Source organism: Alnus glutinosa, chromosome 5 (assembly GCF_958979055.1).
Source record: "Alnus glutinosa chromosome 5, dhAlnGlut1.1, whole genome shotgun sequence".
Taxonomy (NCBI): domain Eukaryota; kingdom Viridiplantae; phylum Streptophyta; class Magnoliopsida; order Fagales; family Betulaceae; genus Alnus; species Alnus glutinosa.
The window spans coordinates 5,502,464-5,518,586 of record NC_084890.1 but is presented as its reverse complement, the minus strand read 5'-3'; the positions used below and the strand labels follow the sequence as shown (position 1 = coordinate 5,518,586).

Below are 16,123 nucleotides of genomic sequence, written 5' to 3'. Positions count from 1 at the left end.
TTGATGTGTCTTGTTAAAATTCAGCGGCTACATGTCCCCTGAATATGCAATGGGAGGGCGATTTTCAGAAAAATCGGATATCTTTAGCTTTGGAGTGTTGTTACTAGAGATAGTTAGTGGAAGAAGAAACTCCAGCTTTTGTGATGACGAGCAGGCCATGAGTCTATTAGGATTTGTAAGTCTCCCCTATCTCATTGCATCATTTTTTAGAACTTCCATTGCATGTTTCTAAGAATTTCAATCTTGTTTCCAGGCATGGAAACTGTGGAATGCTGAAAACATAATGGCATTAACAGACCCGATGATACGAGAACCATGCTTTGAAATGGAAATTTTGAGATGCATACATGTTGGGCTATTGTGTGTGCAAGATTTTGCTAAAGATAGGCCAACTGTATCTGTTGTTATTTCTATGCTTAAAAGTGAGACTATTGATCTGCCTCATCCAAAGCAACCTGCATTCACCGAAAGGCAAATTGCCCCAAATGCTGTCTCCCTTAACAATGTTACTTTTACAATGGTTCAGGGCCGATAGCTTGCATGCATTAGTTTTTTAAACAAAACACACAATCAGCTCCTGTTACAATGGTTATTTATGTAGAAAGACTTTCAAGGTTATATTGCCTTTGGAAGGGGAAGCCTTACCAAATCACCACTAGCCTTTCTTTAGGATTATTTGTACAAGTCTTTGATTTGATTACTTTGGTTTGTGAGCTGCTTGTTTCTGGTCCAATTTATTGTCGATCTAGAGATGTATTGGGTTATCAATGTGACATATAATATTTTTATGATGAAATATGACATAGAGAGTTTAGGTATTGGAGATTGGCACCTTATTTATAGTTTATGAATGATTAATATTTGACTGTGAACATCTTGATTATTATTTGATAAAATGATGAGTCAACGAATCAATAAGAAATCAATCTGATGTTAGTGTGTGACTCGTGCACATTTCATGCCATATATACATAAAACAGCTTGCTAAAATCCATAATTCATTTTTTTCTGAAAATGTTCCTTTGTTATTCTTGTCACACTTTTATGAAAACCCTAAAAAACCCTTGGCTAAACATTTTCTTGTAATTAACTTTAACTAACTCCTTTAATAAAACTTGACTTGCAAAACATACATTTCTGTTTATCATGAAAGTATTCTATAAAACTTACATCATCCATAGAAACACTACATGTTACAATAAACTTTAAAAATGGGTGGCTTATGGGCTTCTTTTCTTTTCTTCGCTTTACTTTATTTTCTCATTGTCAAACTTTTCCTTTCCTTTTACGCTTGTGTGCTCTGTTGAACCCCTAGAGCATAGGTCGTACTTCTTTCGAAATCAACCGTCTCAAGAAAATTGGCCTGCTCAACTTCTCTCTACGGTCGCCCTGTATGCCAACTCCCTTTGCTTAGGGCTCTGGCGGGAGAAATTTCCACCACAAGCCACACCCTAGTGTGTGTTGCAATGTCCAATTTTGAAATTTATAACCCTTTTTACCACATTGTCATGTTCAATTCATTTCTTTATTACGATTACTTTCGTTAACCTTTAAACATACATAATACTTAATTAGTTTATATCAAATTTAAACTGTATCTCAACCGTACGTTTTCTATCACTAGAACCCTCAATGGCTTACACAAACTTTGTCAATTCTTCCATTAAAAAAAAAAAAAAAAAAACTGTTAAAAAAGGAAAAAGTATACATATCCGCTCAAATTACTATTTAATTGTAATGTTCCCCAAACTATCAATTGTCTTAATGCCCTCCCTCAAACTATTAAAAATGTCAACATTTTCCCTAATGACAAAAATACCCTTCATAAAATTATTAAATATTTTATTAAAAAAATATAAAATAACAAAAAGTTATTAAAAAAAACAAAAAAATAAATTTTTTTTGTTTGTTTTTTTAATTTTTTTTATGGTTTTAAATTTTTTTTTTTAAAATATTTAGTTCTTTTTTCGTTTTTTAAATTTTCTTTTTTTTAAAAAAAAAATCGTTATTTATTTATTTATTTTTTAAAAAAAAAGTTCTTTTTTTTTTTTTTTTCCATTTCATAAGTATATTTTTGTTTTATTTTTAAAAAAAATTAGGGTCATTTTTGTCTTTTTGATGGTTTTAAGGGGACATTGACATTTTTTAGTAATTTGAAGGAGAACATTAACACAATTGGTAGTTTGGAAGACATTGACGGTTGAATGGTACTTTGAGAATATATTTGTACATTTCCCTTTTAAGAAAGAGGGGTGATTTTTGTACAACCTTTTTTGCATAACTTTTACATACTCAAAACACATTTGTGGGACTATGCATATGGTTTTCACTATGAATTGTCTCACCAATAAGTCTTAATTTGTGTGGAAGTTTTGTAGAAAAGTTCTGAAACAATCATTTTTCTTTAAGAAATACATGAACTCTGTCCTCCACCGCTGCTAACGCCTCGGCCCATGCTCTCCCAGATCTTATAGAAAGAAGAACTCAAAAACCTGATATCCAAGCAAATAAAAAAAGAAGAAAAAAAAATTGGAATCCAAAACAAAATGTAAAGAAAATAACATAAATCGTGCCATTTCATCCAAACGCCATCCAGAAAGCTTGAACACTATTAAAATTCACCTCAACCTCTATAACTAGTACACAACATATATGCTCTATCATACAGAAGTGAGTCAATTTTACAAAACATAGAATACTTAACATCAAGCAATAATATTAAGGTGAAACCTTCAATATGAAACCTCAAAGATCTCAAACTTCAACATGGCACTGCCTCTATTTCTACACTTTGATGCCTTACATAGGGCATCATCCAAAATGTGTAGGCTTCTGTCTAATGGGAGGATATGAAGTTCATGGCTCAACACAGAAGTGTGAGATCCAAAAAAAAAATTCTTGCCTAGATCATTAGTTCAAAACCAATCATGTTTTCTACAAATTATTCCACTTCCCACCACTGCTTATTTTCTTCATTTCTCCCTTTTTAGATGAAGGAGAACTTTTACTCGACCAAACAAAACAAAACAATAGAAACAGAAAACCAGCAGGCTAGCTGCAAACAACAGGAACAAAGGCCTTCTACCAAATTTTCCAAAACAAAAGCAAGCCAAGAAACAGAGTTTATAACCAAATAGGTCAAACGGACTGGAGGTACCAATTTAATTTGATATGCTAAAAGGCGTATAGGGTGGGGAAGTAGAAGGTACCACACTTGGGCAGTAGGTTTCAATTTTACATGGTCAGTTTTTTTGTAACGAACCCACGAATATTTTGTCTTTGTTCTTAACAATCCAAAGTAGAAAATATAAAAAAGAGTAAAGTTGGAACCAGCCTTGCTACTACTGGTTGTCGGTGAAGGTGGGGTTAGAGGACGACCACGTGACAAAATGCTGTTTGCAAAACGATGGCCGTTTGTTCCAATTTGAATGTTCTTCAGCTTGACCCAGATATCCTACCAACCTATTCCTTTGTTTATGGAAGAAATCAAAACACATTTAGAAGGACAGGTAAGACTTTTTTCCCATTGAGTGCAGGCTTCAGCGAGTTACATTTAATAACAACATATTCCAAACTTGCCATTTTCTTTTAAATAATTCCATCAATTGTGAGCAGTATTTATGCAAGCTCCTATTTGGGTTGCCCACCCTTTATTATTTCTCTTCGTTTTTTCTTTTTTGGTACAAATAACTCGTTGGTTTCATGATTTCATCAATGAATGCTCCAATTATCTAATAAGAGGCACTACAAGGATAAGGAGCCAATATAACTCGTTGGTTGATAAGGAATGCTGTGAATTAAGATAAATACACATATGAACAATTAAGATAGAATATCACCAGCAGTCAACAACAATTTCCCCCTTCCTAAAATAGAATATGAAATCTGAAACTCATTCCTGATCTCTTGCAAGGCTTTCTGACTGACTGATGGTGACTCGGTTACTCACCAATGCTCAAGGCTGCCACAACCCCATATAGATTAGTAGTAAGTTGTGGAATGAACTGAAAAATGTACACGTCCCAAAGCAAGTAAAAGGGACTCAAGAAAGCTGCAACTTATTCAGTTGCTCATATGCCTCTAAGCAACGGCCATTCTTGTTTTCACATTGAAATAGAGTCCTCGGTCACATTGATAGCAATGTCCACAGATAACTGGGAGCCACCTCCTAATTTTCTAAAGAAGCTCTTCAATGTCATATCCATGGCACATGCGAAGCCAGAAATCCCTGTCCGGACAAGATTGAAAGCCAGGGCCAAACCGGAAAAGGAGCCATCACATTCTAGTTTCCAGCGAGATTTCCATCAAAAAACAGCCACTCCTCTCAACAATTAAGTAAAAAATATCAGGCTACAGAATGCCATGGTAAGCAACTTCCCATGCCTGCACAGGTTTGAAAAAGTAGCTTTGAGTTTGCTTCTACCTTACTCATTTAAGTTGGGACCCGTGCAGGTACAACATGGTCAGAAGTTGGTAGATTATATTCATGATAAATTAAGCATACCAAGAGTGAACAGCAGAAAAAATGAGAACAACCCACAAACTGTCAAATGAACCAAGAGAATTCGTGATCTTACCAGTTAGTATTGACAACAAGATTTAATTTTGCATGCAAGAATATTGAGGAGCCAGCTCAGCTAACCACACGTAATCGATTTTAGTTATGTTACGGATGTACTTGTGATTTGTTTGGACTAGTTCATTGAAAACTATGCACTCTGGTTTTGCCCGGAATAACACAGAAGAAGGGTGGATCTGCACGACCTGACTACTTGCCAAAGCCCTGCCATTTAGTTAGGTAAGCATGAGAAGTCTAATTGAGAATAGAACATTAAAGTGACTAGACATTTATAAACTAAACAAAAATACAGACATATGACAATTGAAAGTCGAATAAAGTCACTAGACATCTCATCTACAAACTACAGGAACATCTTCAAATGTGATATTGACCTCATTAAAAGGTATAAAGAGAAGTGGAACTATAAGAACTGCCAGATGCATTTCAACATCATTCATGTCAAGGTTACACTCAATAGTCCATACCTGTATGTTCCCTCAGGCTGCTTCAAAGCTGCATTGAGGAAAAATGAAGCAGCAAGACATCTGCAGAACTGAAGCATGTCATCTCCACAAGAAGCAAGACAAAGACCCAGTTGTTCAACATTTCCCCGAATTTGACTGCAATAAAGCACCTAATAAACTTGAGGATGGAGATTGGTGTAAACTAAAATGGATCAGATATTAATGATCTTCTGAATGGTGAAACCATTTTGGTACATTCCTGACAAGGATAATAGACAGCCAACCTGTGGATGTCACGAGCGTGCCTCAGGGAACAACTATTGATAAAATTTTCCTTGCACCACTTTCTCAGGATTTTTTCATTTTTCTCTTTACTAAGCCCCACTGTTCTCTTCTCCAAGAATTCATCAGATGTGCGATATACATTAACCAAAGTGAGGTGGTCTCCCTCTGGACATGAAAAGCTTTTCATTGCAGTTCTTGCCTGACCAATTCGGAGATAACATGGCAGAAACAATTACTACAAGTCCATAGGCATGACAAAAATAAAGCAACAAGGATAAGGAGCTACAGTAGTCCTCTCTACAATGAGATAATACCCACCGAAATGGGTGATAACAAATCAATATCAAAAAGTTACAAGAATTATTTAAGCTACGAACTACTCATTCCACAATTACTGCCCAAACTAATATTCCCGCCACCCATTGAAGTATTAATCTCCCACTAAACAGATCCACATGATATAATTGCGTCCTTCAAGACCCTTCGCCAATAATCATTATATCTAATAGCAAACCAAACTGAACCATCTAACATATGGATTAAATTCTTGCTCATTACCACTTGCTTATATTACTTATCTGAATAATGCAAATAGTATTAAGTATTCATTCGGTCACTGTCATATCATTGCCCAACTATAACATCAATGAAAATATTATCACAAACACATTAGAAGTAGCAATTTCCATGCAATATACCTCTTCTAACTTTTCACGAGGGGCATAAAAAATAGATTCCACTGAGAGCATCGCAACAGTTATCAACATTTCTTCCAAGCAGTTGAACTGACTAGCCAGGGATAAGAGCTCTTGAATAAATAGGATCTAAGGGGAGCTGAGCCATTTGATGGCCAACAGGATCTGAAAGTTTACACTCATCTGTTAAAGCACCTAGCAAGAACAACTGCTCCAACGATTTGACAATAGATGCCCTGTCTGAATGTGCCAAAACAAACAAACAAAAAATCATGTACCAAGAGACATCTTTGAAAGATAATAAAGCTTTAGTTTAGTAACAATAGAACAAATTGATAGATGCAATTAAAACACCTAGAAGCCTTCTAGAAAAACAGACTACTACCAAAGCATATCACTGAAACCGCAATCTGGTTTGAAAAACAAATCCAACCATTAAAGATGTTCACTTGATAATGATGATTCTAATAATCACCAGCTATAATGGATCCGCAACTGCTGGAATTGACCCGATTATAATAGATAAATAGGCAGATTTACACTTCTGAAACCAACCAAGGGATCTAACATTTTCAACCAATTTTTACTTCCTAAAATTTATTATACATTTTCCAAATGAATTAATAGGCTGGCCTCGGGTTTTTCTTCAATGGAGGAGCTGACTGAGAAGATCCATGTGGCCAAACATAGTCAAAGTCAAGTCTTACTCTTAGGGTTCAAGTCATAATATTACACAAACATGGCGCACCCACATCTGCAAAAGGTAAAGAAGAATGATGAACCAACTGCCTATGAGTGTTTTTATATTTCTAGCTTTCATGACTTCTTTTTATAAAAAACTTTTTTCCTTTTATGGATAAGTGTTTCTCTTGCACACTTCTTGTGTACTTGGGTGCACCCTTTGGGTTTTTAATGAAGTTCATATTTACCTTGAAGGTTTCTCCATGAATTCAAACCCAAGAATATCATCAACACCCAGAGCCTTGAGCTGCAAAATGACATTAGAGAGGTTGCACCGCTTGATCTCAGGCTTTGTTGAATCCTCAAGTTTCTCAAATTCATTCTCCGGGTAGAGACGAAAGCACATCCCAGGTCCTTCACGCCCTGCACGTCCACTGCAGTAAGAAATCAGTAGTCATCCTGGATTATTCCTTTGTGACCATCCTTCTTGAGTATCTAGGGATATACCAATCTAACGGTGGATCATAACATAAAGAACAGGACAAGGAGGAGGAAGACAAAGAAACACATATGCATGCATTGAGATGAAGATAATTAATACAGGGTACACATGGTTGGTATCCAAATTAAAACTATTAGTGTAAATCACAAACTATGTCACAAATATTTTGGCAAACAAGACCTTATATAAATTGAAAAGGAAGTCCAACTATGGTGACAGGTGGTGTTAACTAACAAGACTTTTTAAGTAAAACGCCGATTTGGCAGTGACAGGTGTCAATAACTAACGAGCAATATCTCTTATTGAGTGAAAAGGGACACTTAATCGGTGGTGGAGGATGTAGTTAACTTTAGTAAATACGCACACAAGAGACCATCATACAAACTCAACTTATTCAGATTTGTATATAATTATTCACTTAGAACCACCAAGCATGATCAAATATGCCTACCTCCTCTGATGTTGGAACAATGACCAAGGATTCCATCCCTTTGACCGGATCATAGGAGCATGCTTTTACAAATCCAGGATCTATAACATACCTGATTCCAGGTATTGTCACCGATGTCTCAGCAATATTTGTTGCTAATATTACCTAAAAAACTGGTCATTGACAGATTGCTTACTTAGAATGAAAGAATAATTACTAATTTTTCCTAGTAATTTAAAGTTTTACCCTAAATAAACAGCCATCAAGAACAGAATGACAACTTAGGAACAAAATAAATAACACTGAAGTACAACTGCAAGATAATCCCTCCATTTCAAGTATAGAAAGGAATTTTATACTTGGAACTATAACAAAGAGCTAAAAGCATATTGACATATATTATAGCGTCATGGAGGGTTGAAGCAGGCTGTCTAACCAACCAGTGCTGTGATTTTCACCATCATTTAGAAAAGAACATACATCCTTGATCAGATAACTCATTTTCTATAGATGAACAGTATTTTTATACAGCAAATTCCAATAACACTTAAAAATTACATAACAGAACTAGATCTCACATTTATCAACGTAAAATACGGTCGGATGGATGATTGACAAGTTCATTTAATTTCAGTCAAAAGAATAAAACCTAGATAAGTTCTCATCCATCAGTTACATGTGAAAAATTCATTTCCTATAATAATGATTGGTGGAGTTGGTCATGCTAGTGGCTCATCAGCAGTAGCAAACGCTACGGTCCTGGTGGTGATAGTGGTGCTGATGGTGTGCAGTCTGTAGCAACAGCAAAGAATCTAAAGATGATTATAGTGATCGTGGCAATTGCAGTGTTTTTTGTAGTGATATGGATGGAGGTTGAAGCAAGAGTTTTCTGTAGCGGTGAAGCAGAAAGGGCCATAGTGGTAACAGTAGAAGTGACAGAGGTGGCATATTGCAGTGATGGCATCAGTAGTAAGCAAGAATAACGTAGAAGGTTTAGAAGTAGTGGGGTCATTGTGGAGTTTTTGGATGTGATGCCATCTGCAGAGGTAAAATTGGGCGGAAAAGGCGGTGCTGTGGCCCAATTGGTGGGGAAAGTGGAGGTTAGCTGAGCACCAAAACAGGGGAATAGTGGTTGAGGTTGTGGCAGTGATGTACTGGAACTTGTAACAAGGAAGGTAAAAGCAACGGGGGTGGCAAAAACTATGGAACTTGTAGTAGTTATAAGTGGTGGAGGAGATGGTGGCTGTACATTGGTATCATGATGGTGGTGATTTGGTTTCCACTGAGTTTGAACAATCACTAAAAAGAGTGCACTGGTTGATTTGCTTAATAGAGGAGTTCTAAAGCATAATTCTGTCTTCATGTGTAAAAGACCTGGACACCATATGGTATCAGCCCAACAGCTATGGCCTACAGGCACGAAGGTGCATTATCTAAAAATATGATCACATTTCCTAAAATCAGATTAACTTGATCATGTCATAGATTTTAAAATTCAATGAGCACTTAATCAAACATCTACTACATCAATCATCTACACATATGCATAATACAATAAATAAAAGCCCACATGCAACATAACTCTACCTTACGGAAACCGGCTGGAGCTGGTGCAAATACTCGCATTTGCTTTTCTGACGGAAGAGCTGAAAATATGGGAGCAGTTAACAGATTTCGACTGCCTTCTGTAGTTAACAGTCATCAACGACCGTGAAACCATAATCTCTAATGGTTTCATACTGGGATTTTTTCAACCCTCCAAATTCTACCGATCGCTATGTTAGGATATGGTATGCTGAAATATCTGCACCCACTCTCATATGGGTTGCTAACAGAAACAAGCCCCTTACCATATCCGAAGACGGCAATCTGGTAGTAATAGATGGGGAAAAGAAGGTTCTTTGGTCATCAAGTTTAACAGATTCTGTTGTCAATTCGAGTGCCCAGCTTCTACAAAGAGAATCAAACGTTTGAAATAATTACAATTTTTTTTTAAAAAAAAAATAATAATACCTTAAACTACCTTTAGAATCGGGCCACACCATCACTTGCCACGCAAAAAGTAAATTTTTTTTCACATTTTTAAATCGTCATATTTTTCAAACATATTATTCAAAAGCGGGTATTTGACCTTCAGACCATTTTATTCAAAAGTGTGTATTTGACCTTCAGACCGAAAAGAAAAAGTCAAACGCGTATTTGTGGTAACGTGTACTATTTACCAAAACAATTCAACATGCAGTCCAGACGGAAGTTTTGAATCAATGAATCAACAATGCTTTCCAAAATCTGAATTCTCAAAAACCAGAAGCGTTGAACCAATGGGACTTGTTCGAAATACCAACTTGTCAGCTCTTCTTGTCTTGCTATTCTGCTTTTGTTTAAAGTTTTGCTCTGCCACAGACACCATCACAGCAGCTAAGTTCATCACCGACCCTGAAAGCGTAGTCTCTAATGGCGGTGATTTCAAATTGGGATTTTTCAGCCCTGCAAATTCAACCGATCGCTATGTTGGGATATGGTATGCTCAAATTTCAGAGCCCACTGTCATATGGGTTGCTAACAGAAACAAGCCCCTCAAGAATTCCTCTGGAATTCTAACCATATCCGAAGATGGCGATCTGGTGGTATTAAATGGGCAAAAGAAGGTTCTTTGGTCATCAAATTTATCAAGTTCTGTTGTCAATTCGAGTGCCCAGCTTTTAGATTCTGGAAACCTTATCTTGCAAGGAAACACTACAGGGACAATGATATGGGAGAGTTTCCAACATCCTTCTGATACAATGTTGGAAAAGATGGAAATTAGTACTGATGTTAGAACAGGTAAGAAAGTGCAGCTGACATCATGGAAAAGTCCTTCTGATCCGTCCATTGGAAACTTCTCTGCCGGTATTGATGTTGGTAATCTTCCTGAATTTTTTGTTTGGAATGACGGCAGCCCATATTGGCGGAGTGGTCCATGGAACAGCCGGATCTTTATTGGAGTACCGTACATGGATTCTTCATATCTTAATGGATTTCGTCTTAAAGATGATAAAGAAGGAACATTCTCTTTCACCTTTTACTTTTCGAACGACCCTCTCCGAAAGGATTTTGTTGTCTTGAACGCGCAAGGAAATCTACTGCAAAAACATTCCGACAATGGGGAGGATTGGAAGGTCGAGTGGCCAATTTTCGAGACTGAGTGCGATGTTTATGGCAGGTGTGGGGCATTTGGAAGCTGTAATCCACAGAATTCACCAATTTGCAGCTGTTTACGGGGGTTTGAGCCAAAGAATACAGAAGAATGGAACAGAGGAAATTGGACTAGTGGATGTGTGAGGAGGACACCCTTGCAGTGTGAGAGGGTGAACAATAATGGCAGTGAAGGGGAAAAAAAAGATGGATTTTTGAAACTGACGATGATGAAAGTCCCATACTTGGCAGATTGGTCAACTACTTTGGAAGAAAATTGTAGTACCCAATGCTTGGAGAATTGTTCTTGTATAGCTTACGCATATGATTCAGGCATTGGCTGTATGACATGGACAGGAAGCTTAATAGACTTACAGAAATTCTCGACCGATGGAGCTGATCTTTATGTTCGTTTGGCCTATTCAGAACTTGGTGGGTTGTTTATGTTTTTCTCTCTAAATTTTTCTTATTCTTGAAATTTATCAATGTTGCAAAATTGGTAAAATTGTATTTCAATCCAACCCAACTTCCCAAGCTAAGTCCTTGTAAAGATAATTCTGTTTTATTTTGGATGAATTATTTTGATGTTTTCTCTGATTTACAGACAAAATGAAAAATGTGAAAGTAATCGTCACAATCACAGTGATCATAGGAGTAATATCCACTGGCATCTGCACTTACTTATTGTGGCGTTGGAGTTCAAAACAAAAAGGTAAAATTGTCAGTATGATCTTTATAGCTACTTCACCAAAAACAAAAAATGATGATTACTAAATTCCTATTAGCTTAGTGAACTAAGAAATGTTACAACATTTCTACATAGAGATTACTAACTACTATTGTATAAACACTCATCAATGAAATTTCGTGGTGAAGACAAGCATGGAGACAACGTGAACCAAGTTAAACTCCAAGAGCTACCATTATTCAATCTTCAGGAGCTGGCTAGTGCAACAAACAATTTCCATCAATCAAATAAGCTTGGGCAGGGTGGATTTGGTCCCGTATACAGGGTAATGGTTGTTCTTGTATAGGGTTATTGCCTAACAATTTGAATATGTAGTCAGTTGGTTTTTGTTTGTTTATAGGGGAAAATGTTAGATGGACAAGAAATTGCAGTAAAAAGACTTTCAAGAGCCTCTGGACAAGGGCAAGAAGAGTTTATGAATGAGGTGGTGGTGATCTCTAAACTCCAACACCGGAATTTGGTTAGACTCCTTGGCTGCTGTGTTGAAAGGGAAGAAAAGATGTTGGTCTATGAATACATGCCAAACAAAAGTTTGGACGCATTTCTCTTTGGTTAGTTCATGCTGATGCCCTTTGTTAGTATTTTTCAATATTACAATCTAAAATAATCTATGTCGAGAGGCAAATATGGAATTATATTCTTTGGTTGTGGTATTTTGATGTGAGTACTTCACCAAATTACTTGTGCTAAAAACATGATGTTTGCTCACCTTACAAGTTTAATCTGAATGCATTTTCTTTCTCTTGTTTGGTTTGAAAATTTTCATTAGATTTAGTCAAACCAAAACTATTAGATTGGAGAAGACGATTCATCATTATCGAAGGAATTGGTCGAGGTCTGTTGTACCTTCATAGAGATTCCAGGTTAAGGATTATTCATAGAGATCTAAAGGCAAGTAACATCTTGTTGGATGAAGAGCTAAATCCAAAAATATCAGATTTTGGCATGGCTAGGATTTTTGGGAGCAATGAAGATCAAGCCAATACTAAAAGGGTTGTTGGAACATAGTAAGTATATACCTTTGTTTGGCTAAATTCACTAAGATAATAACCCTAATATTTGATATAGCAAGATTTTGATGTGCTTGTTAAAATTCAGCGGCTACATGTCCCCTGAATATGCAATGGGAGGACGATTTTCAGAAAAATCGGATGTCTTTAGCTTTGGAGTGCTGTTACTAGAGATAGTTAGTGGAAGAAGAAACACCGGCTTTTGTGATGACGAGCAGGCCACGAGCCTTCTAGGATTTGTAAGTCTCCCCTATCTCATTGCATCATTTTTTAGAATTTCCATTGCATTTTTCTAAGAATTTCAATCTTGTTTCTAGGCATGGAAACTGTGGAATGCAGAAAACGTAATGGCATTAACAGACCCGATGATACGAGAACCATGCTTTGAAATGGAAATTTTGAGATGCATACATGTTGGGCTGTTGTGTGTGCAAGATTTTGCTAAAGATAGGCCAACTATATCTATTGTTATTTCCATGCTTAAAAGTGAGACTATTGATCTGCCTCTTCCAAAGCAACCTGCATTCACTGAAAGGCAAATTTCCCTAGATGCTGGCTCCCTTAACAATGTTACTGTTACAATAGTTCAGGGCCGATAGCTTGCATGTGTTTGTTTTTTAAACAAAACACACAATCAGCTCCTTTGACAATGGTTATTTATGTAGAAAGACTTTCAAGGTTATATTGCCTTTAAAAGGGGAAGCCTTACCAAATCACCACTAGCCTTTCTTTAGGATTATTTGTACAAGTCTTTGATTTGATTACTTTGGTTTGTGAGCTGCTTGTTCCTGGTCCAATTTATTGTCGATCTAGAGAGGTACTGGGTTATTAATGTGACATATAGTATTTTTACGATGAAATATGACATAGAGAGTTTAGGTATTGGAGATTGGCACCTTATTTATAGTTTATGAATGATTAATATTTGACTGTGTGAACATCTTGATTATTATTTGATGAAATGATGAGTCAACAAATCAGTAAGAGATCAATCTGATGTTAGTGTGTGACTCATGCACATTTCATGCCATATATACATAAAACAGCTTGCTAAAATTGATAATTCATTTTTTCTGAAAATGTTCCTTTGTTATTCCTGTCACACTTTTATGAAAACCCTAAAAAACCTTTGGCTAAACATTTTCTTGTAATTAACTTTCACTAACTCCATTAACAAAACTTGACTTGCAAAACATACATTTCTGTTTATCATGAAAGTATTCTATAAAACTTACATCATCCATAGAAACACTACATGTTACTATAAACTTTAAAAATGGGTGGCTTATGGGCTTCTTTTCTTTTCTTTGCTTTACTTTATTTTCTCATTGTTAAACTTTTCCTTTCCTTTTATGCTTGTGTGCTCTGTTGAACCCCTAGAGCATAGGTCGTACTTCTTTCGAAATCAACCGTCTCAAGAAAATTGGCCTGTTCAACTTCACTCTACGGTCGCCTTGTATGCCAACTCCCTTTGCTTAGGGCTCTAGCGGGAGAAATTTCCACCCTAGTGTGTGTTGCAATGTCCAATTTTGAAATTTATAACCCTTTTTACCACATTGTCCTGTTCAATTCATTTCTTTATATATTATGATTACTTTTGTTAACCTTTATACATACATAATGCTTAATTAGTTTATATCAAATTTAAACTGTATCTCAACCGTACGTTTTCCATCATTGGAACCCTCAATGGCTTACATAAACTTTGCCAATTCTTCCATTAAAAAATTGAAATAAACCGAAAAAAAAAAGCTTTTAAAAAAAGAAAAAGTATTCATATCCGCTCAAATTACTATTCAATTGTAATGTTCTCCAAACTATCAATTGTGTTAATGCTCTCCCTCAGACTATTAAAAATGTCAATATTCTCCCTAATGACAAAAATACCCTTCATAAAATTATTAAAAAATATAAAAATATAAAATAACAAAAAGTTATTAAAAAAATAAACAAAAAATAAAACTTTTTTTTATATAATTTTTAGTTTTTTTTTAAAACAAAATAGTTCGTTCTTTTTTTTCGTTTTTAAATTTTCTCTTTTTTTAAATTTTTTTTTTTTCGTTTTCTCTTTTTTTTTTTTTAATTTAATTTAATTTTTTTTCCATTTCATAAGGACATTTTTGTCTTATGAAAAAAAATTAGGGTCATTTTTGTCTTTTTGTTGGTCTTAAAGGGATATTGACATTTTTTAATAATTTGATGGACAAACAGTAACACAATTGGTAGTTTTGGAGACATTGACAATTAAATAGTACATTTTCCTTTTAAGAATGGGGGGTGATTTTTGTACAACCTCTTTTACACAACTTTCACATATTCAAGACACATTGATGAAACTCATGCATATAATTCCACCAATATGTTTTAATTGTGTGAAAGTTGTGCAAAAGGCTTATGAAACAATTATTTTCCTTTAAGAAATAATTTGGAGCCTCAACCAAAACTGTGCTCATCAGTACATGAAACTATATATATATATATATATACGTGTTTGCCTTTTCTTTTGAACTCCAAGACGCGTCCAGCTAAATGGCGTTTGAAGAAATTGAAGAGAACAAAACGACTCCGTATAACCATATTCTAGAGGGAAGAACCCGATGACCAGTGGGGTCCCCTCCCTGAGATTCCCTTACAAGCAGACAGTCCAAATCCAGGACATTACAGCGGTCGTCCAACTTAGCTCAAGGTGACTTTAACCATAATTCCTCGATCAATTGAGGCCGGCCTGTTTTGTTTCACGTGGAGAAGTCAACGTGTTCCATTATTTCAACTCTCATGCGCATGGGTGTGGCCGGTGGGGTCTAAACCGGTCAACTTTGGTGTTCGGAGGGGCCAATTAAGCTGTGTTGTTTTTACTTTGCTGTGGAGAATCACATCAATTTGCCTTTAAACTATATTTGTTTATCAATTGTACGAAAACAAAATATTTGTTTCTCAATGAAAGAGAAACGTTTTTTGTTTTAAAAAATAGCCCTCCAACTGCTCTAGTTTTTTTTCTTTGTTCTTGTATATATTATGTAGATAGAACAAAATAACAAGTTTAGTTGGTTTTGAGGTGACCAAAAAAAAACTCATAATCAATTTAAATCAATTTTTTAGTAAATTAGGAGTCTCAGTCTTCCTATTACTAAGAAGGGATTATGTGCCCAAACATGTTTTTTGTGCAAAAATTGTGATTCTCCCCTCCATGTGCCAAACTTGAGCTCAATATCTCACCGACATACATGATGTCAAGCAATAGGGACAGGATCCTGTGCAAAACTGTTCTATCTGAAAACTTGTAATGTACTGTCCTAAAATTCAAGGGCGAAGCGTAGAATTTTCTCAATTAACCATGATGCACTATTTATATACGTTCTTAAAATGTTCTTTTGGCTACAGGTACTTCGGTCGTAGTTGTTGGTGTTGTAGATGCGCACTTGGATATTATGACTGAAGTTCGCTGCGACGATCGTAATAGTGGGACCATGGGCGTCTTTTGTTTTATGGGTATTGTTTATGGCTTGTGACGCCTATATCACTTGTTATTGTATAATCATTTATGTTATGTATTTAATTTGAAGATAGATTTAA

General features: G+C 35.8%; 2 protein-coding genes and 1 pseudogene across 3 annotated transcripts; 2 read left to right on the top strand and 1 right to left on the bottom strand.

Moving 5' to 3' along the window:
* The first annotated feature begins 31 nt into the window (after positions 1–31).
* LOC133868874 (G-type lectin S-receptor-like serine/threonine-protein kinase SD1-13) lies at positions 32–535 on the top strand. The gene is made up of 2 exons (XM_062305882.1): positions 32–175; positions 254–535. The coding sequence occupies exons 1-2, from the start codon at positions 32–34 to the stop codon at positions 533–535; spliced, it is 426 nt and encodes a 141-aa protein (XP_062161866.1).
* Positions 536–3,686: 3,151 nt separating this feature from the next.
* On the bottom strand, positions 3,687–7,298 carry LOC133868873 (pre-mRNA-splicing factor ATP-dependent RNA helicase DEAH10-like; annotated as a pseudogene).
* Positions 7,299–9,879: 2,581 nt separating this feature from the next.
* Positions 9,880–13,378, top strand: LOC133868332 (G-type lectin S-receptor-like serine/threonine-protein kinase At1g11330). Of its 2 annotated transcripts, none has more exons than XM_062305186.1 (7): positions 9,880–11,224; positions 11,397–11,504; positions 11,669–11,805; positions 11,881–12,091; positions 12,310–12,547; positions 12,639–12,789; positions 12,868–13,378. In XM_062305186.1, the coding sequence occupies exons 1-7, from the start codon at positions 9,883–9,885 to the stop codon at positions 13,147–13,149; spliced, it is 2,469 nt and encodes an 822-aa protein (XP_062161170.1). In that variant the 5' UTR covers positions 9,880–9,882; the 3' UTR covers positions 13,150–13,378. The 2 variants fall into 2 exon arrangements, with proteins under 2 accessions (XP_062161170.1, XP_062161169.1); XM_062305185.1 differs by having other exon boundaries at positions 11,648–11,805.
* Positions 13,379–16,123: the final 2,745 nt, after the last annotated feature.